The sequence below is a fragment of the Megalops cyprinoides genome, chromosome 7 (genome assembly GCF_013368585.1).
Source record: "Megalops cyprinoides isolate fMegCyp1 chromosome 7, fMegCyp1.pri, whole genome shotgun sequence".
Lineage (NCBI taxonomy): Eukaryota > Metazoa > Chordata > Actinopteri > Elopiformes > Megalopidae > Megalops > Megalops cyprinoides.
The window spans coordinates 37,694,531-37,717,217 of NC_050589.1; the positions used below are offsets into that span (position 1 = coordinate 37,694,531).

Here is a 22,687-nt window from a genome sequence, read left to right on the forward strand (position 1 = left end):
GCAACACCTTTTACAAAGGGTCAAGGAATAATTTTTAAGATTTTCTCATTCTGTCTCACTTTTGATTTCTTTCAGTTTTCAGATTCCCTGTTAGTAGCCCCCTATAAAGCACACTGAGACAATATGCTTGTTAAGGATACTATACCGAATATAAGTTGATTTATTTTTATTAAGGGAACTGCAGAAAAGCATAACGTTGGCAAACAAATTAACAATTCACAATACAAAGATGGCTGTGTAATTTTGGAAAATTCACTAGAAATTACATGAATGCTTTCCATGGCGAAAGACTGGAGACATGAACATCATATGCTGAATGGGAGATTTGGTGATGCTAAAACAATCACAGACCTCTAAAAGTTATATGAACAGGTACAAGTAAACTCTGTCTGGGTGGCCACTCTTGGGAAGCTCCTCACAAATGTTAATTTTTTAAAACATAAACAATGAGACTCATCACATGGCAAAATAAGACAGGGTGAAACTTCTCACAAGTTGTGCATAACTGCCAGTTATATTTTATTTGTGAAAAGCCTTGAGTTGTGTGGTGATTAAACAATAACAATATCATAATACCAAAAAAGAAATTTTTTAAATATATTTATAACATTTAGCATTTTAAATATTCACAACATGATTTATGGTAGTAAAATTAATATTTGGTGTAAATAATATTCAGTATTCAAATGTGTATTCCAACAAAAAACTGAGAGGATTATGCCAAAATTGATCCCGATTCACATAGACTCTTTCACCACATAAAGTTGTATCACTCTGGTCAAACCATAAATATAATCTCCCCACAAGTCTCTTCCTTTCAGGATCAGAAAAATAAGTTCTAAAAGGCATAAAGAAATCCTGTCAGAGATTTCTGGAGTATTTGAAAATGTGCAACCTTTTTCAGAGATGAAAGAAAACATACCAGCACATCATCTTTTGATCCAAAATTCTTTTTATTGTTGAGTTCAGTGGCAGTGCCAACATCATTACATATTTTAGGTAAAATATATTCACATTTTAGAGGGCACAGAACATTGAACCCTTATTGCTGCAAAGACAATAATGAATGAAGTTGTATTTACATTCCTGGAATGGGTCTTTGAGTTAACACATTTGAGTATAGCTATGCTGTTCCTTGGGTACAGGTGGGAATTCCCATACAATTGAAGCAGAAAATCTATGCACCTTTTAAATGGCAGCCACAGAGACCATCTTATGGAAATAAAAGGAGAGAAATGAACCGCTTTCCATTTAATTTGTATGGACATGAGTCAAAGCCTCTTGACAGTTTGATACTCTAGTCTACACCACCTCGTATAGGCACACCTTTCCAGGGTTTCACTCTGTTAAAGAGTGTATGCTATGTAAAACAGACATGTATAACACAAATTTGTATAAATGTGATGCAGGTCTTATTTTTTAGCTTGAAGGACATTGATACCTTGTATCCTGTTGTAAATATTATCCATTATTAAGAGAAGATGCTATTCAGATTTACTACTCTTTCACCATGGAGACAGCAGACTTACTTCAATGCAACCATTTAAATGCAAGAGTGATGCAGAGCCTGCTGTAAATGATACCTATGAACAAGAACAGAGACAATCATATATATGCCACAACATTCAATCACAAAACACAAACTCATAAATCTGCTTTAACGGCAAAGGAACAGTCTAGAATAGCAAAAAGTGCCCGAGACACACACAGATCCACATACTGAGCAGCTCCAATACTTTTAGACAACTGTAGCTCCACATTTAACAGTTGCATGTTGCTTGAGTCAGCATAATAGTGGCTCACTGAACAGCAGAAAGTCACATTTTTAAATACATATCTATAGGTTCTTCCTTCACAACTGAGCAGAAGTACTGTTCAATCTAGACATTCAAACAGATGAATTACATGCTGCTTCACAGCACTGGTTTGAAAAAAATAAAACCCAGGAAAGGTATTTGGTTAGACACATGGTAAGCATTAAGGCCACCTTGCAAGAGCCACTGACTTGTTTTGTCCAACTGGATACTTTCCCTGGGATTACTTTCTTAATAATCATTTATCTAGAAAACCAAGTCAGTTTCACATACCACTTTGATATGTCAAAAGACAACTGTACAGACAACAACTGGTAACTGTTCTCAACACCTCTCCATGTGCCAGTTACATCTTCCCATGTACTTCCACATGAAGGATTACCACTAGAATACCATGCAACTCAGAAGTGACACAAAGTACACACTGCAATATGACTGGTTGAAGATGTGTTGAGCCTCCCTGTTGTAAATGACTTCATACCTGTAGGAAGGGTCAGAGTGTAGCATGGGAATCACACATCCCAGGAATCAACACATGAATTGGAGAATATCAGTGGCCTCACTGGATGTCAGCAATCTTATTAATCAGACTTAGTACTGTATGCTTTAGAGAAGGACCTCCAGTCATTCGGGGAAAGGAACATGAAAAAAAATATACTCATACTAGTTGAAATTAAGGCAGGCAAATCTAACTACCAGCATTCACTGGTAAGGATCTCCCTTAGACTGAGTTACCTTTTTCTAAGGCTAAGACAGCTGCTTTTGTTTCCAAACTTTCAAATTTACATTTTACATTTAATTATGAGTACCATAATTAATACTCAAACAGAGATGGGTCAGGTCTTCCACAGTTTGTTTGCTACAGGTTACCAGAGCATTTCCTTACACACAGTCACATGAATCATGACATAACATCTAATCTTAACGCCTTCCTCATGGACCTGTGGTCTGACCGTGTGGTTTTAGTCCAAGTGCCTGAAATCAGGGATGTGAACTCGCTTCATTTTCACCCACTCAGTGGCTGCAATTTGAGGTACATTCATGAGCTAATGGGAGTTCTGGTACAGTGTTCAATAACATCATTTTGATATTTCAGTTTTCTTTCAGAGACAGTCGATGCCTGTTACAATCTCAAGCAGAAGACCTCCCTTCACCAGATTTGTAAAGATCCAGGCCCTCCCAAAACAGCGGGAGATAGATCCAGGCCCCTCTCCCAGGAGGTCTTTGCTCTGCGCCCCAGGTTTGAGCATCACTCAGTTCCTATGGCAACTTTCCTTCTTTCCAGACCTTCCATTCACTTTCACTGACAGTATGAAATGCCCCCGTCCACTAACTGCAAAAACTGGTGGTGTCAAACCAGGCACTGTGTGCTGCAATCCCACAGCACTGGATTAAAAAGCAAAAGCATAGTTACAGCCATGATGTCATTACACAAGGGAATACAATCACAGCTGAGGTACAAGTATATTAATATGCAAAATGAGAAAGTGAGGGAGAGGTGGCACCCCCCTCTGGCCTTTCGGTGCATGTTCTCTCTCTCTATCTTCATATGTGCTCTGGTACAGTCAGCAGGGCCTCCTCTGGGTCTCGCGTGACATCAACATTCTACAGCAGAGAAATGCAGGGAAACAAGGTTACTTTAACAAGCCAAAGCCATGTCCAGGCATGAAGCAAACAGGGAAGAGCAACTAGCAGATAAAACCACTCACTTTACTGGGGGAAACCACCCCCCCTTCTCTCCTTCTCACTGCCCCTCCCCATGCCTCTTTTTTCCTTATGTCTCTCCCCCCACCCTCAGAGTTCAGCTTGGCCTCTCTTCCTCCACTGAAACCAAGTCTTACCACAGGCTTGTCTCTATGTGTGTTGACTGCTTCGACATTTAGGAAGATGGACTCCACTTTGCAGCCTGTAAGAAGGGAGAGTGCTTCAGTGAATGCACAGTGCAGCGGAGCAGTGGCAGGTGTACACAGCATGTGGAGCGGAGACCAACTGACCATAAGCCACAGGCGTGAGCTTCAGCACAGTGTGCAGTGGACACTTCAGGTAGGGCAGCTCCTCTGTGGGGGGGGAGAGAGAGAGAGAGAGACGTGGTCTTTCTGCCAAACAAGCACGCTGTGCTTGGAAAGAACTAGCATGTCACAACCTTTTGAGCACAAGCCAAGCCAAAGTCAGCACCCTGCTGCCAGGAGCTATGTTACCTGCGCTCTTATCCAGGAAGTAGGCCAATAAGCAGCGCATAACTGCTTGGTGACAGACCACCAGGACGTTCTCTTGTCTCTCCAACTCCATGATCACTGGTTCCAAACGCTGGACGAGGTCTTCATAGGACTGCAGAAGAATGGGAGAGTGTCCCGCACATATGACACTTGGCACAGAGCTAAGAGCACTCTGAGAGAATACTGATGCACCGAATTACACCAGTACCCCAACATGACACTGACATACTGATCCACTCAGATATTGCAGCTGTAAGACAGATTTTACCCATCGTGCTCCAGGGTTTGTTTTGCCAAGCAGTCGTACCTCGCCTTTGGGGTACCGATAGCGGTACTTGTCTTGATCTCTAAGTGCAAACTCCTCTGGGTAATGCTCCTGTATCTCCTCATAGGTCATCTCCTCACACACGCCCTAAGCACAGAACAGAAAAATGGTTCACACGCACGCATACACACACATATTTAGCACAGAGTAGAGAGATAGATCACACACACATTTACCAATGCACACTTACAGCATCTATCTCATTAAGTGCTTTCCACTGCTCATAGGGTACAGCCAGTGCCTCAGCCGTCTGAATGGTCCGTTTCATGTGGCTGGTCCAAACCTTCAGGTCCCGGATGGACTGGCTCTGAATGAAGCCTGCCAAGGCACAGGCAAACTGGGAAAGGACAAAACATCACTGGCTATGTGCAAATGTGCGTGCTAATCTTGTTTCAGTAATACAGGAGTTGTCTCTAAGCCATCAGGTGCTTCTAGACCTTTTGAAAACAACAGCTCAGCTGTTCAAACTCCCTCATGCAATGTTTCTCACCTACCACCCCCCCTTACTCACTCTCCTTCTTCCCTTTTGCCCCACCTTGTTCCCCCGAGCAGAGAGACCTGAGTCACCCCCGATGCGGCCGAGCAGGTTTAGTTCACTCTCGCCGTGGCGACACAGGTAGATGGAACGTGGTGTGACGTGGATGTTCATCAGGTAGTAAACGATGCGGCTCTGGATGTGATCCAGGACCCGGTTCACCAGGTACCGGGAGCCTACGTTAAAAATCTTTATGTAGGATAGGTGCCTGCAGGGAAGAAAGCAAAGAATGACTTCACTTCTGTGTGTGCCCATCTGGAGTTCTCTCAGTTTTTAGTACGTTTTGACTTCAGCCAGATGATCATTAGGGGGAAAAATAATGCTGTTTAACTATGAACCGACACAGTTAAGGTCTGAGGTGTGCAACCAGGGCCCCCATCTACCTTCCCTCTGTGTGTCACCTGTCTGTCTCATCATCCAAGGGCACGTAGGTCATCTTGTAGCACTCAATGCGCTTCAGGAAGTCCACAAGAGCCTCCTCTTTGTCACAGTCCTTATAGTCAGGGCTGCTCAGCTTCACTTGCTGCCAAAACACAACATGTAGTTCTCCACAGACATTGGCTGACATGTATCCATGGTAACAGATTTCAGCACCCCGCAGGGACAGTAATGACTAGCATATTCAAGGTGGAGAGCATTTATCAAACAAGCAAAAAGCAGTACACCAGAGCCCATTAAATACTGGGGAGACAACACACTCTTCCTGCCTACTATTTTCTCTGTAAGAGGTTCTAAATGACCAACACTAAGGTGTTCCAAAGGTGGAATGTTAGGTCCAGTAATACTGGGACACAGCTTTAAATAAAGCACCAGACCTGGTTCCTGTGAACACAGCATATTGGTATACACTGATCACAAAGGACAATTGGACCACCAACCTTCTTATCATTCATCTACAGCACAAATCGTCAGTGTGAGTTATCCACAACTTTAAAATGAGGTGGTGAAAGTTTCAACTTCCATACCATAATGTTTGCTTCAATGATGTCTGGATCATCACAAACCGACTCCACAAAAAAGACCTACCATACCAAAAACAGAGGAAAGTCTTAATGGAGGGGAAAACAGCTAGAATTATAGTATTTATAATGTCATTTGATCTTTAACCCTTTTTTTAGGTTCATAAAGCTTGATTTGATCACAGTTTCTCTTCACAGATATGCATGTGTGGTTAACCCTTTTAACCTCAACTACAGTATGTACCACTCTGTGGATCTGGTAGGCAATGGTTGATGTTGTTCAGTGATCTGTACTCACCTTATAACCATTCCCCTTGGCAAAGTTAAGGATGACCTCCCTGCGCTCTCGTGTGGTGTTAGTGGCGTCAAAGACCTGGGGGTGGGTCAGATATCAGATCCTGGAGTTCCTCTTTAACACTCTGCATTAATATTATGTAATATCCATAATAATATGCTAATATCCACTTCGCTTGATACCGCAGAGGCTCCTCTTATCAATGAAAACCAGACAAGGATCACTAACTGGCTCCTCTGCAAACCTCAACACTTTCAGATGAACAAGCAAGTTATGCACATGTTGTAAATTGTGTGTTGAAGTAAACACAATGAAGAGAAGTAAATATAAACACACACACACTCAGACACACACACACCCACATATATATATATATATATATATATATATATATATATATATATATATATATATATATATATATATATATGTATATATAAGTCCATTTAACATGACTGTGGTGAATGTGCTGTTCCAGGTGCATATTGTGATTGTGCTGTTTCGTGTGAGTGTGGTGAATCTGCTGTTTCAGGTGTGTGCAGCCATTGTGGTTGGGGTGTTATACTCACTGCTACTTGTCCCTGCTCCTGAGTGAAATAGGCACAGATGTCCTTCAGAGCAGTCAAAGCACAGGCACTGAACACACAGGAGAGTGTCAGACTACTGACATCATCGCTGGCACACTCATAGTTCAACACTGTCTCTGAACATTTGTTCAAACTGCCTAACAGTATCATACCACTACACACTTTGCACAATGCACATTACTACTGAACATACTATCACATGACTAGAATCAATCTGAATCTCGTACTTGCGGATCTTCATGGCTTCCTCATTATCAGGACGGAAGAACTCAAAGGTCTTGTAGGTCTGGACTGCTTCCCTGCGGTACTGACCTAGATTGAACACTGAGATAGAAAGACAGAGAGAAAGGGGGCAAGGGAAGACAGTAAGAGAATGAGGAGGAGAGGGACAGAGAAGAGAGAAAGGGACAGAGAAATAGGACGGGGACTGTGAGAAACAACCAAAACAAGTCTTCAGGAATATGATACTTTAGTATTCAACTGTAATCTCAACCAACACTCTCCATTTTCTCATACAGTTATCTTGTATGAGCTTGTGACACAACATCCATCATTTGTCTGCCATTCATAAATGGCATAATTTTATCAAAAGGCTTTTCCAAATTTTCAGGGTTTGTCATTTTCCTCCATCTACCTCCTGGACACATAGCCTATCAGGTGTCTCTAGTGTTTGAGTGATAACCAAAAGTGACTGCTACAGCATGAGGAAAAGCAGGCAGTAGTGGCAGACCTTTAGTGGGTACGCCAATCCAGTTGAGGTAGCGTGTGAGCTTCTTGGAGATGTAGGTCTTCCCCCGGGCGGGCAGCCCCACCATCACAATAAGAGTTGGTGAGTTGGTGAACTGTGGTACAGAGGCTGTGAAACACATCACAATACATTAGTGCATCACAGATGTGTAAACACAGGACATTCTTATCATAAAGAATTCACCATACTGCAGGGTGACCGTCTCTGGCAAAAGAGACATGCAACCACTGTGCACGGCCAATGACCATGCCAGATTTTGCGGTGACTTCTGCAACATGCTGTCCATGCACACGAGTGCTGAGCTTGGCTTTCTTAGAGCCCCACAGCCTTGGCAGCACTCCAGACGGCAGGGGCCAGAGGCCTCCAGGTCATTGACAGCGAGGAGCCCCAGACAGGGGGAGCATGGCCCTGGAACAACCAACCACATAAGTCCCCTCTGTTCAAGCACTTTAGGGTGGTCAAATGGCCTTGTATCACCTCTCACCTTTGTGATTAATCTGTAATCCCTCAAAAACCCTCAAACAAAAATGAACCCATTACATTTTTACAAATGAGAATAACTGTATAAATAATAATTACTATTATTTCACCTGCTTCATTTGTCAGTATTATTAATTTTAGTTATTTTTTCTGTTTCTATCTATCTATCTATCTATCTATCTATCTATCTATCTATCTAACAGATGCTTTTACCCAGAACAATTTACTAAAATATTGTGGCAAAATACATTAAATATAAATCACAGGAACAACAAGATCATAGGTACACAACAGCAGTTACTGAGCCTCAAGCTAAAAGAAACAGTGCTAAAATAAGAATACAGCAGGTAGCAATTACTGAGCTAATAACAGTGCAAGAGCCTAATTATGAGTCACATACCTGCATCATATTAACACAGACACAGAGGTGAATAATGATATAAAGCAACACTGCCTTATTAACATTGTATTGAAATGTTTTATCACAATTAGATATAGCATAAAACTGAAGGATCCAAGGCTAAACACCACCACAACAAGAACACAGGCAAAGACCCGTATATCACAGCCATGCAACTCATCTGAGTTCATATCTCACAGGCTCTCTCACGCAAGACTTATGAAACAAGTCTATGATTGCACACACACAAGAGCTGCGTTACAAAGCTTGCCTAGGGTGTCACCACTGTGGCAGCCCAAAACACAAGCTAGCCAATCACACTTCCTCTCTCAGGCTTCACCCAGGGGAGGTTCTTGGCAGAAGTCATAGGCCCTCTGGAGTACACCAATTTAACCCACACCATTGAGAAACAATTCATCATTAAACCCCATGCAAGTGGCTCCGTGTGCAAGTGTCAGCTTGTAAGACACTCCCCAGTGACACAGCTTTACTCAGAACAGAAATAAATGGAGACACAGGCCCAACAAGTAAGTGGCTACATATGACATGAAGTATGTAAATCTACATTGGTGTGTGTCTGAGGGACACGGACAGTTTAAGATTAACCATGTGTGCCAATCTCTCTGGACCAGAACACAGATATTTCCACTCTGCAGAAGAACAAGTTCCTTCACTTGAGAGCCACACAAATAAAAATAATGTAGACAAACTGACAGACACAGATAAACAAAAAAAAAAAAAGTAAATAAAAATAATAAAAATAAGATGGCTCTGAGATGGGACAGTTCAATTCTTTATGTAAATTTGTTATATTCATTATATACTTTTATGTTTTACAATTTATGCTTTGTACTTTGTTAAACACTGGGGCAACACAAGATTATTTATTGTTGTGCAAAGTTCATGTGACTTGAAAAAATGACACTGAGACAAAGAGGTAGAAAAAGAAATAGAGGGAAAGAGAGAGAGAAACAGACAGATAGACTAACAGACAGACAAATTGACTGAAAGTGGGAGAGCTCCCTTGCTACATTCCACACTTACACCCTCTCCTGCGATTCAGCTTGCTGCTCATCCATGGGACCCAGATCTTCAGCAGGGGTGTTTGGGTCAGCTCTGCCTGCTCTTTAGACATGCTGCTAAAAGCCTAGTATACTCAGCACAGCAAAGCGAGTGTATGTGAGTGAGACAGACAGAGCCCTACAGCTCAGTGCACCTGCATGAACCTTGATTAGATCACCTGACTGTTGCTAAGGGGAGGGAGGCGGGGACAGGGCTAGCATGAGGAGTGAGGGTGGAGCGAGGTGACAGAAACCCATCCCCTCTCAGAGCTGCAGAGTTTAACCCCCTAAATGTCCTATATCTCCAGCAGCATCCTGAAGATTTGAATCCAAGAGATGCACGTTTTCTGTGAAAGGGGGCTCATTTATAATGCAATTCAGCTATTCGCATTCTCACAGTTTACTCCTAGGAACACTATAGCCATCACATTAGAACAGAATATCACAGCACTCTTTTATCAAAAGGGTTAGAAAATGAGAGATAAAGAGGACAGCAACAATACTGTTATTACCATCCACATCATCACCCTTAACAAACTTCACAATCTCCACACCGCAGCTTCACAAAACCAATGCTATTACTTTACACACAGACAGAAAAAATCTTTTCAACTGGTTTTCAATTGCTATATAACACGGTGTTAGTCTGCTCAACAGGAAGATATTCAGTTTAGGATCCTTGCTGCTCAGTCTGGAAAGGATGGCCCTATTTTGGCATTCCCTGCTACATTCAGGGTTCACATTCAGAATGCTGCTTACCCTTAACAGGAGTCATGGTCCAGTCATAATGGCCAAATGCTGACACAGGTCTTTTCTGCCTTTTCCCACCCATGACCAGAGGTATGTGTGACTGAGCAGACAATAACCAATATTACACTTTGTTTAAAGTTGAAGTGCTGAGTGCTGAAGACCAAATTTTCACACCATGACCCTTATCAGATGAAAGTGTGTTGACAAAGGACATCAGCAAGGCAGGCTAACGTCCTGTAGCATTGTGATGCTAAAATGTCCTCATCATGACAATCTTGAGAGGACAACCAGGAGAAACATGGGATGCTGTTGGGCCTGCAGGTGCAGTATATTAAGAACTGAACACTTAAAGACTATTTGTGGAATGAGAGAGACAATAAGCATATAAATCTTTTCCAAAAGAAATAAAGCTCTAAGAAGTCCCTCAACAAATGAATACACTAGTTTTAAACATTTCCAAAATTTATTGTTGTGAAATAATCATTTCTCTATAACCATGCGATGGCTAGGTTTTAACATGTGGCACGGGGTGGCAGCGTAATGTATTGATGAGTATATGGATTACAAGCCAAGGTTTTGGGCCCTGTGCACAGAGCCGGCCCGTGGCATAGGCGTTATAGGCGAATGCTAGGGGTGCTGCCCATCCATAGGGGCGCCCCAAATGATGGAAGAAAAAAAATTCAAAATTTTTAACTTTTACTATTTTTTTACTGATACTATTTTAATATTGTTATTTCAAAATATTACCAAAAAACAACAGCATAACTACATAGCCTATTTTCTGGGTTGCCCACAGTATCACCCCGGTGCACCCCATCCCCCCGAAGCCCCCCCCCCGTTCAGTTACTTTCACCTTAAACTCATTAGGGAAAGTTGGAAAGACTATTCAGGTGTTTGGGGAATAACCTAGCCTACATAATTTTGAGAAATACACTTTTTCTTTTAAGTGTGCTGCACGAACCATCAAGAAACCAGGCATACATTTTTACTGACATCTTAGTCTAGTTAGCCAACGTTAGCCCTGCTTGTGATAGTCAATCAATATGCTTTTCCTTTTCCATCCCCTTTTGTAATAGCAGGCCCAGAGCCACGGGGGCATTGTCCCCTCAGATGGACTACCCCGCCCCCTCAGTGAAGATTAAGGCCTAATTTGAATTCTTATTTTTTAATTTTATTTTCATTTTAAAATACTAATACATAATTTAGTCAACCGTAATTAGCTAAAACCAAAGTCAAGTTCTAGCCTACATTTTCAAACCCACACAAATCCACTTGATTGGTTGTCTGGGTGAGTGCGAGCTAACTAACATAGCGTAAGCTTGTTGTGTTGCGTTGTGTGTGAACTCCGAGTTGGCAACTTTCCCACAGTATTTCAAGAAGGTAGCTTAGTTTATCTAGCTTTTAACAAAGAAAATGTACATCCGAAAATGGATTTAAAAAAAAACATGATAGAGGACCCTGGGACTAGCGTATCAACCAGCACTGACCAACCAGCCGCTCAAGACAACACAGGCAAGCCAGAAAAAACAACTTTGGGAGAGCAGTCGATCACTGACAGTCCTGCTCAGCCTGCTACTTTCAGCCAGGGGACCTTGGCTTCAACCAGTGGCGTTGTTAGGTCCGATCATTCGGGGCTATAGCCCCGAATATTTTAAGCCTAGCCCGGAATATTTTCGCCCTGAAAAAGGAGGTGTTTATAGCAAAACAACAGACAGACTTTGTAGAGCGGAACTTGACTTGCAGCGTCTGAAGGTGTGATAATATTTATTTATTATAAAGGTAGATATAAACTCCCCAACCTACCGATGCCGATCTCCCTTCCAAAAAAAAAAAGAAAAGCCCCAGGCAAACTTGACTTTGCCCCTGATTTTTTCAATAGCTAGAAACGCCCCCTGGCTTTAACTGTACTGAAATAAGGTAGGATTGAATATTCTTTTCATGTTTTGGAGTGCTAGGTTGGTCGAGGGATACTTATATTTGTTAGGTAGGCCTATTGTATTAGCCTATTGTTTATGTCACTAATAGTTTTGTTAGTTTTATAATAGCCAGCCTACAGGACAATATGTGCCTACTACGTTGCACTGCCTGTGTTAGATTCTGTTCTTCAGTAGAAACTGATTCTCAATTTCCAGTTGCATGTGTTTATTAGCAGAGGCTTCTCCAGAGCGTTGTATGGGTGACTTGACCTGGTGGTTATTGCTTTACTCACTTGCTTTAAATCGGTAAACGTTGTTGGCTCTGTTGAAATCAAGCTCAGAGTTGCTATCATGCGATGGTGTGTGGATGGTACATGTTTCCTGAGGTTTGTTGATCTGTGTGTGTGTGTGTGGTATAATAATGCACTTGTTAAACGGTCGTATGGCTGTGCGCAGCGTGCGTAGTTTTTTGGGTTAAGTCACCAGCCGCCTCATTGCAATTCAATTGCCCCCCGATTCGTTTTCCGATTAATTAATAGTTGTAAGTAGGGCTGGGCGATAAAACGATAACAATATGTATTTAACATTAATTATCGCAATATAATTTTCCTCAATAGAAATATAACAAATGTTCGATAAATGTTTGATATAATTAATTTCCATGCTTAGATAATGTACACAGAAATGAATCACAAACTGCCAATCATGTCGCAGGAATAGCGGTATGCATTGCGCAGTTAGGTTGCACGGTGAGAGGTATAAATTCAGGCCAGCGCGTGGTATTGTTTACAGACACAGTGTCTGACAGGCTTGTAGTTGGAGCGGAATAAGCAAAATAAACGAGCGACACCGAAGAAAAAGCAGTGCCCATGACCAGCTCGAAGGATGAAGACATCATTGACAAAAAAGGTCACTCAGCTAGACAAAAGTAGTTTGGAGATATTTTGGCTATTTACATTCCGACAAAAAACAGAGCAGTGTGCACTGCAAACTGTGCCAAAGACATGTCCCATCAAAGACAGGCAACACCACAAACCTGTTTCATCATTTTAAACAATATCACCCGCTAGGACATGCGGAAAGTAAGAAATTACGGTCCCAAACGAGTGTTATTAGTGGACCCTCGACAGGCACCAGACCAGCACCCAGTGCGACTACCCAGCAGCAAACGATCGTATCAGCATTTTCCAGCGCCAAACAAAAAGACACAAAGACATTACAAATGCAATTGCATTGCAAAAGACATGCTTCCCAATAGCACTGTTGAAAATGAGGGATTCAAAAAGCTTATCAGCTGTCACAGAGCAGCTTTAAAACCTGAGATTGTAGACAGACTTGTCTTTCTTGATTGTAACTTGTAGGGTAATGGCTTTGTTTGTTTAAAACATGTACAGAAGATACTGAGCACAGTTGAGATTTTTCTTTTGTCTATTTATTTTGTTTACATTGTCAGCTAAAACACAAAATTTTTCAAACCATCTGTACAAAGGGTTTGGCATGCTGACCAGAATTAAGATTTCTTTGTCTATTTATTGTTTTATTTATTGAAATTGTCCTTTAAAACACCTTTAAACTTTGCAGTCTGAGCCATCTTACATGTGTGCTACACTATATGGACAGAAGTATTCGGATGCCTGACCATTACATTGTAATGACATTGTATTCAAATACATATACTTTAATATGGAGTTGGTCCCCCTTTTGCAGCTATAACAGCTTCCACTCTTCTTGGAAGGCTTTCCACAAGATTTTGGAGTGTTTCTGTGGGAATCTGTGCCCATTCATTCTGTAGAGCATTTATGAGGTCAGACACTGATGTTGGACGAGAAGGCCAGGCTCGCAATCTCCGTTCCAGTTCATCCCAAAGGTGCTCGATGGGGTTGAGGTCAGGGCTCTGTGTGGGCCAGTCAAGTTCTTCCACACGGAACAAACCGTGTCTTTATAGTCCTTGCTTTGTGCGCTGGGGCACAGTCATGTTGGAATAGAAAAGGGCCTTCCCCAAACTGTTGCCACAAAGTTGGAAGCATAGCATTGTCCAAAATGTCTTGATATGCTGAAGCATTAAGGTTTCCCTTCACTGGAGATAAGGGGCCTAGCCCAAACCCTGAAAAACAGGTGTGGCCAAATACTTTTGTCCATATAGTGTATATCACACTGCAGCACTTAATTCTTCTATTAAGATATTTATTTTGTTGGGGAAAAGGACTGAAAAAGGATTTTAAGTAATTTTACTCATGCATATTTTGATGTTGAAAAAAGATTTTATTATAATTGTTTTGAATATTCTACCTCAGATTCGTGAAATGTTCCGCTGTTTGGCAAGTGTTTGTCATGTTCTGACCATAAAGAATAGTTTAAAACCACGATTAACTGTGGTGGTGGAATTGGCTGTGATGCAAGGGGCACCAGCTAAAATCTTGCCTAGGGCACCAAATTGGTCAGGGCCGGCTCTGCCTGTGCACAAGTGTGCCACTGCTGTTGTACCTTTGACCAAGGTGCTTAACCCAAATTGCTTCAATAAATAACCAGCTGTAAAAACAGATAGCCTGCAATGTGAGCAATGTAGGCTATGTCACCTTGGGTGGGGGTGACTGCAAAGCAAATAAATGATATAAACAACATGCAGCTTGCTTGCATGGCTAAACCTACAAAAATATATATTTTTTAGGTTTGACAAAATCAAGAAAACTCATCACACCAGACCCACCCACTGGTTTAAGATGAAGACACTAGCAAGATCAAATGCTTAGACTACTGACACAGACAAATTGGCCAGACACATAAGGAATTTTATCCCACACCCCCTGTTGTTGATGTGAGAGAACACTGGCCCATTATTCCAAACCTCTGACGGTCTGGGTCACCACATCAAGAGTCACCTTTTATAATTGCCGGGGAAGATCTCACATCTGGAAAATTTAGTCCTTTCATAAGAACTACATTAGATTCAATCAGATTTCACTCAGATGTCAGAGTGAATGTCCACGTCCTTGGAACTAATGTGAACTGTGCACAGGCTTGCTTCCATTTGGTGTCATAAGATAGTTGCAGCCACTAAGGGGTCTGTTGGTAAAAGGTTAAGCTTAATGGGGGAAGAACTGAAAGACGACCGGGTGTTGCTAAGTGCAGAGTTTGTGCTGAGGTGTAAGTTTTGATGATGGATTGGAGGTTTGACAGAGCCTTGCCCTAGACTGCCATGCTGACTGGCACCATGGTGTTGAATTTATGCTGTATTGCACATGTTTGATGTGCACAAACGTGAACCGTCACTGCCTGTGTCCCCAGAGAGTCAACAGCTTTATCCCACATAGCCCTCCTGGGCCATGAATTACAATATAATTCACAGCAAGATGGGCCTTTTGAAGCAGGGAGACGCCTGCATGGCAACAGCACAGCCACTAGGGAGGATTCCTCTGATGGAATGACTTTTTTTTTTTTTAAACCTAGCAATCAGCCCTTGGGAGTCATGTAACTGATGTTGAGATATTCTGTATTCGTCCTTACTGTGCAATATGCCTGTGTGTTTGACTGTATGCATCTGACTATGTTAGGACATGTGATGAGTGATTGTGTCTGATTGTGACTGACACTAAGAGTATCAGCAGCAGTAAGCCTCACACAGGCTGGGAGTTACCTATCAAGTTCAAGGCTTTGTTGCTTGCATTCAGAACAACTAACAAAACTGCTCCTACCTACCTGAATACTCTGCTACAAGCCTAGGTTCCCTCCTGACTGCTGTCCTCTGCTACCAAACGGTGTCTGGTGGTCCTGCCACATTGCGGCACAAAATCACCATCCAGAATTTTCTCTGCCATCATCCCCCAATGGTGGAATGACCTTCCGCACTTCACCCATTCTGCCGAGTCCCTCACCCTCACTATTTTTAAAAGAAATATCTGTAGACACAGCTCTCCCATGCTCACCAAATCACCTGAATCACTACCATCTAAAACAATTTCTTATGTCATACACTCTGTTTTCCTTAAAATAATACAATTAAAAAAAAAAAAAAAAAAAAAACAGAATTTTAATGGTTTAATACACTTATGTCTCTACCAGCTAGCTTGTACCTTGTCTAGCCAACTATTGAAACGTGGTCTTTCAGCACTTCTATTATTGTGACTCCTTGTAGGGCTTTTGCTTGGGTTGTACTCTGCCTCACTTGTAGGTCGCTTTGGATAAAAGTGCATGTGAAATGAATAAATGTAAATGTAATGTAAACTACTAACATTAGTGAGATAGCTAGCAAGTTATCTGGCTAGCTAGGGAGTCAGGTGGCAGAAAATCAATCAGCATGCTAACTTTTAAACTTAGCCAAACTTTTTCAACATTTTCAGCAGACCGTAAGCACCACATCTGGGTGGGGAATGTAAAGACCTACATAGATATTATATTACCATAACAGCAATAGTACTAGTGTTTTTGTTTTAAGTTTAATTAGACAGATAGTCTGTTTTCATCCAGTAGAACGATAGTGACCATTTTTAAGTGTCCTTTTGGCTGAAATGGCATCACTTGTGGGCATTCTTATTGGATGCAGGCATATTTGGCAGCAAAGCATCAATTTTGTCTTTCTTGAAACTGGCTACAATTAACAAATGTTAATGGTGGGTGAATACAGAAGAGACCCATTACAAGAAATGTTACTAGGAATAATGGGGAATGTTTGAGACAGTGAAATGAAGGAAACTATGATGGAGAAGAAGCAATGTTGATAAGAAAGAAAGTGTGAAATGAAGATCCAAGTCTGTATAAAGCTGTATCTGTGTGTTCCAATGAAATTATATGTAAAGAACTAAATGTTTGTAAGGACTCAGCCCTCGGGGTCATTGTGGTTCAGGAGGAAAAACCAAAAAGGTTTGTGCTGTACAGTACAGCTATAGGTACACCCCATCCAAATGTATAAAACGAGATAAAATGAAGTAGGGTTCTTTGATTTTTGCATACTGAACAGGAGAGATGGTGGAATTAAGTAATTAAGTATTTAACATTACAGTTGTCAGTTGTTTATGCAAAGTTTGGGTTTCACCTGGATATTAATATATTTTGTGTATTTAATATTGTAAGAGTGATTTAATACTCTTTAATAGCGCTTTGTGAATGTTATGCAAATTGGTAGTTGATATGGAAATGAAATGAAGTCTCACTCTATTGTTTTGCATTATTTCCTACTATGAAAAGCCATTAAACTCTAAATATACTTTAATGACTTTAATGAATTAATTCAGTTATAGTTAGCTAATGTCCATATCTCTTTGTTAATATTGCTACTGAGCCTACTACCCAGTGCTTGAAGCTGCGCCACTATTCAGGTTATAGGTTCATGTGAGGACACAAGAGATTTGGTTTGAAAAGAGAGGGAAAACAACCTATTGGTTCTTTACACCCCAGCAAAGACTGTTCTTCATTAAACTGAAATAATCTGATTCCTCAGAAGACTGTGGCCTTGAGGCGCACCGAAACACACTCCGCAGTGACATGTATCTGTCTCGCTGCTTATCGGGTATGAGGCTCGGTGACGGGGGGAGGAGTGGACAAAGCAGTGACGGATGAGCTTTCGCATAAAAAGGAGATAAACAAGCCTCCTCCTCCATTTTCTCAATACACCTCTGCCCTCACGCAGGGACCCCCTTCCCAGCATGGCGACGCGACACACACACGAACTAAGGAGAAGAGGAGTTCATTACAACCCTGTGCGGAAGTATAAAGGATGACCGATCTAAGTTTCGCTGACCGCGGCGTTAAAATATGGTCACAAGGTCTTCTTGGATGTTGACTGCTGCAAGATTGCGACGCAAAAATAAACACTGTACCACTTAAGTCGGTCAAGAATGCAAATACACACTTAGCTACCTAGATAGACCTGAAATAAGGATACTGTAAATTAATTATTAAAAAAATAAATAAATAAACATTATTTATTTATTTAGTAAACAACACAAAAAAGACCCTGGGGACATGTGATTCCTTCACCATCTGCCACTTCCCATCACTTCCTCTAGAGCACCGTCGACTGCAGCCTTCTAGCTGTCAACCAATAGTTTTACGAGGAACTAGAATTTTTAAACCCAGCAAGCGGAAACTTCAATCCACTCGACAAACGCATGCATCCCCATTCAGGGTTACTTACAAAACTCACCATGTGGACGCTGAAAGCGTGGATTTCGCTGAGTTTCAGCCATGCTTGCGTAAGACATCTCTCAAGGAGCTGACATTAGTAGCTGCAGTATGTTCGGGAGTAGGCTAATATCGGGGGGAATTTTTTAAAGGGTGATGTATTCGTCGTGCAGTCCAGAACAGCTGTCGGTGACACTCTCATCCGGAGCACACCGAGTGCGTTTCCCACTCTTCCACGTTGTCTTCCCCCTGCCCTTGCACAACATGTCCCCGCACATCGTCCTCCTCCTCACCCTTCCCCTAATCCTACAGGGGCAGCGTGAGTGTCAGGTTTACATCTTTTGAACTTTGATAACGCCAGTCAATGGCTGTGGTTGGACATGATCAGAGCAATTTTCAGATTCTAAAAGATGCTGAACATATATGTTATTTTGGAAAGCAGGACAGTGACAGTAAGTGTCTGCTGCAAGTGTTCCTCTGCAGAGTAATCTACCGATTCTGTGTGGTGTTGGCTCCATCTGCTGCCCGCGTTTTAACGCATTTCATTTTGCTCCTGTAAATGTCCTGTTTCTTATAGGCGTTAGAGTGAGTCGTTGCAAATGAGACATTGTTCAGAAGAACATGTGGATTTGGATCATGTTACAAGTAATCAAAATGTAACTGAATATGCCATTGTGTTTTCTATTGTTTTAAAATGTAAAAAAAAAAAGAAAAACACACCTCGACCAAAAAATGAGGTACCTAGTAAAATGGTTTACACGACGCCACTCTGTTCACTACTGTCCAGTTGTATAAACACTCTTCACAAGTGTTTCCCTGCGCTCACACCGGCAGCGACTTTATCGCTGTACGTCGCCAAGTCGCTGTGTATTTGTCGCTAGCTACAGCTAGCGGCTGTTTCGCTGTCGCTTGCTGCAGCCAGCTTGTGGGCGTTGCTAACGTAGTTTTGAGGAAGTGGGCTATAAATGTATCGACAGGAGATATATCGATTTTCTAAAAAAAAAAAATGTAGCCTATGTACTAATAAATATTATCAATATATATTATTTTTTATATTATTTATATGTTATATTTACATCGTCTTTGCTATATTCATCGTAGAGTTGTATGTTCGTGTTTTCTTAAAGGCAGGCATATTAATATATCGCCCAATATATGCGTGAACCCACAAATCAGGTGCAGTCCCGCTGAAAAATATCTTTTGGAGGGAATTTATTTTCCTATAAAGTGTGATCTTGCTTCAAACACTACCGTTTCACCATGGACCGCAAAGTCGCAATCGTCGATGGGAACTAAAATGCTACTATAGGAACTAAAGTTTAAGAAAACGTTTCACAGCGAAAGATTATAAGATGTGTACATCTGCCCTGATTGGCCGTCGCTCGACTCTGTCGCTGCTTATTTGCATAAAGTTGAACATTTTTAGTCGCCAAGTCGCGGCGATCGCATTGCCAGGCGACGAGATACGCCGTGTCGCTCAGCGTCGCCCAGCGACCAATGGAAATGAATGACTTCCGGCCGCTTTGTCGCTCGTCGTCGCTGCCGGTGTGAGCGCAGGGTTAGTGTTATTAACTGCATCCTTCTCCTGTGACCTCACCTAGCATTCCCCAAAATCTTTTATTTTCTGTGTATTGATTTGTTTGGTTTTTGGTCATTCAGCAAGTAAAAATCATGGACAGTGACCATATAAGCAACATAATCTTTGTATAAACACATTCTATTACTGTCAGGACTGCGGCATCTTAAACCAGTTTGTTTTTGTTTTCCCCGTCCGTGTGCTCTTGTCTACTGTTTCCCTGTGTTTCAGCCCTGCTCTGCTCTCCACCCTGTCTCCGCCCATCTGATTACCTGATCGTCTCCACCTGCCTGCCTGCACACCTGCATCCCATCCCCTCACCAGCCTAGCTCTATATCTTCCCTGCTTGTTCCTGGTCTCGTTGCCAGTTCGTGTCAGTCTTCTGTTACACTACTCGCGGCTATTCCGGTTCTGCGTGCCGGTTCTGTTTGCCTAGCCTGTTTCCCTCGACTTCGACTTCTTGGATCTGATTTTGGTATGATCGCTGTGTTTTTCTGGTTTGGACTTTGCCTGTTTTGACCCTGTTCTTGGATTACCCTTTGGATTTAATAAACCCTTCGAGTTCCAGTCTTCCCTGTCTGCGCTTGAGTCCCTGCCTGAGTTCTTACAATTACCAATTATAAGCATTAATGTCTTACTTTATGCTGTACAGATACAGCAGTGCTCAATAATGATTTATAGAGGCAATGGTGTGCATGTGGAGAAGGAATACCAGGAAAAAACAAATTTTCTAGGGTAACCACTTTTTCCAGGGACCTTAGAATATTTGATTTGTCTTCTGCATGTCAGGAATAGGGGGTCTCTATCAGCATCAGTTTGATTGTAACCCCAGTAAAATATAGGATCAGCAGTGTAAGAGTTGCTTTGGGACTTAAGGCACTTAAGAATTGTTACGACCCTCGGGTCGTCATGTTTTGCAAAAATTTCTAAAATCCTGTTTTCGCGTTGTCATTATGGGGTATTGAGTGTAGACTGATAAGGGAAAAATTAATTTAAACAATTTTATTAAGGCTGCAACATAAAATGTGAAAAAAGTGAAGGGGTCTGAGTACTTTCTGAATGCACTGTTATTGTTTGTGTTGCAGCGCTTGGATCCAGAGTCTCAACTGATGCATCAGGTTTCTTTATTTAAGCTGATCACAGCAACAGTTCGTTCAAACACCAACTTTAATCCACATTGTCGAATCACCATACAGCACCGTGAAAACTATATCAGAACATACAAATGACAAACTTCACAAGCCTGTTCCACAGTCAAACTCATTATATGAAAATATGAACAGCGGCAAAGTGTCTGTAGGGCCTACAGTAAAATCGTTCACACATTTCCATGGTTATACATTTTATGAAATGAATAAATGTCATACCTCGCTGTGCTCACCAAGGAATGCAAAGTAAAAATACGATAAGCCTTTTCTTCCGTTGTTAAACGTGCGTCAATTCCACACAGTTTTACAAAGTCCACATAGAAATTATGCAGGCCCAAACAAATCAGCCTCTATCATTCATACCCGCCAGCCAACTTTTAAAGCTCATCTCACCTGATGCAAAACTATGGTGTCACCAGAAGGACAATTTTCAGTGCTACAGGTGTACAGGATTTCCAGTCAAAGTTCACACACTCGCGAATCACAAAGACATTCAAATTACAAACATTTAAGTTACAAAATAAATTACACAAATATCTCATCCCATAACCCAACCCATACATATTTCATAATAAACAGCAAAAATACAAAACTGCAAAATGGTCCCTTACAGTTTGACATACCAATAATTTATAAATCTGCCACCTTGATTTAATTGCCTCATATGGTTTCCCACTGACTATGCCAGATCATTACTTATGTACTAATAATTTACCTATCTTGTCCTATGTCTGGAATAAACCATTTTATTCAAGAATAATATTGATTGTGTTTGTAATTCTATTTATTTCCTGTATCGTATTTCTACAGTTACAATTTTATTTACTTATTGTATTTAAATTACATTTCGTCACTTGGCATACTCTTATCCAGAGTAACTTACAGAGCAAAGATAACAAAGTGTACATAAAATGAAAAACTGTACACACAGGAAATGACCACATGTGATTGTGTCAATCTGCCTCAGTACTGTAATAACCAGTTATGTATGGAATTCAGAATATGATGCTATACACAAGAAAAGGAAATAATGTGGGAATGAAGCTGTGGAATCAAGATGCAGTCTGAAGAGGCAGGTCTTCAGTCTGCAGTAGAAGATAACAGTGACTCCACACTCGCAGCTGATATGTCAAGCTCATTCCACCACTTCAGGTCCAGAACAGACAGGGGTCTGAGCATGAAGTTATGGCAAGCAGTGCTGAGATTGCAGAGCAGGCTGATTTGGCTGGTATGTGAGGTCGGGATTAGTTCTAAAAGGGTTACTGCTGTTAACTACTAGTGAACTTAAATCAATTTATTGTAATGTTAAATATCCTTACAGTACAAAGTGTCTTGGTTTATGTTTCTAGATTTGACTATAGGTGTACTGGTTTCAGATTGTAGGTAATGCATATTTGGTTTACTAATGTCAAGTATTTGTAATTGCAGAATCTACATTTGGGGTCTCAGGAATTCATAATGTTATCTGCCTGATATCTGAAACAATGGTAATATCTACCAAAGATGTACTATGTGCTTGTGATGGTTTTATCCAAATCGTGCTCTTAGAATGGGGTGTGAAACAATGGGAATACTGACAATGTTTTAAAAAGCATATACACTGCCCACCATATTTATTCGTACCCCTATTCAAAAAACATGATACCCCAGAAAAAAATATTTTTTATTCTATATTTTTTATTCTTTATTTTAAAGTTCAGAGTTTAATCCATCAAACACAAGGTTCAGATTTTTCACATTTGTATATTATTATATTGTAA

At 41.2% G+C, this 22,687-nt stretch overlaps 1 protein-coding gene across 3 annotated transcripts; it reads right to left on the reverse strand.

Annotated features, from left to right (window-relative positions):
* Positions 1-2,037: 2,037 nt before the first annotated feature.
* On the reverse strand, positions 2,038-18,789 carry LOC118780655 (6-phosphofructo-2-kinase/fructose-2,6-bisphosphatase 1-like). Of its 3 annotated transcripts, none has more exons than XM_036533271.1 (14): positions 18,226-18,789; positions 7,462-7,587; positions 6,959-7,055; positions 6,714-6,780; positions 6,148-6,222; positions 5,856-5,912; positions 5,292-5,413; positions 4,891-5,098; positions 4,546-4,692; positions 4,338-4,442; positions 4,013-4,142; positions 3,809-3,871; positions 3,656-3,720; positions 2,038-3,419 (listed from the first exon to the last, which is right to left on the reverse strand). In XM_036533271.1, the coding sequence occupies exons 1-14, from the start codon at positions 18,281-18,283 to the stop codon at positions 3,360-3,362; spliced, it is 1,380 nt and encodes a 459-aa protein (XP_036389164.1). In that variant the 5' UTR covers positions 18,284-18,789; the 3' UTR covers positions 2,038-3,359. The 3 variants fall into 3 exon arrangements, with proteins under 3 accessions (XP_036389164.1, XP_036389163.1, XP_036389165.1); XM_036533270.1 differs by lacking the exon at positions 18,226-18,789 and adding an exon at positions 9,404-9,545; XM_036533272.1 differs by lacking the exons at positions 5,856-5,912; positions 18,226-18,789 and adding an exon at positions 9,404-9,545.
* Between the last annotated feature and the right edge of the window lie 3,898 nt (positions 18,790-22,687).

Excerpts from the sequence above, each read along its gene's own strand:
- LOC118780655 (XM_036533270.1), bottom strand. The coding sequence starts at position 9,494 with ATGTCTAAAGAGCAGGCAGAGCTGACCCAAACACCCCTGCTGAAGATC. Across the intron at positions 7,056-7,461 it reads GATTGGCGTACCCACTAAAG|TGTTCAATCTAGGTCAGTAC; the intron begins GTCTGCCACTAC and ends TTTCTATCTCAG. Across the intron at positions 3,420-3,655 it reads CACATAGAGACAAGCCTGTG|AATGTTGATGTCACGCGAGA; the intron begins GTAAGACTTGGT and ends TCTCTGCTGTAG.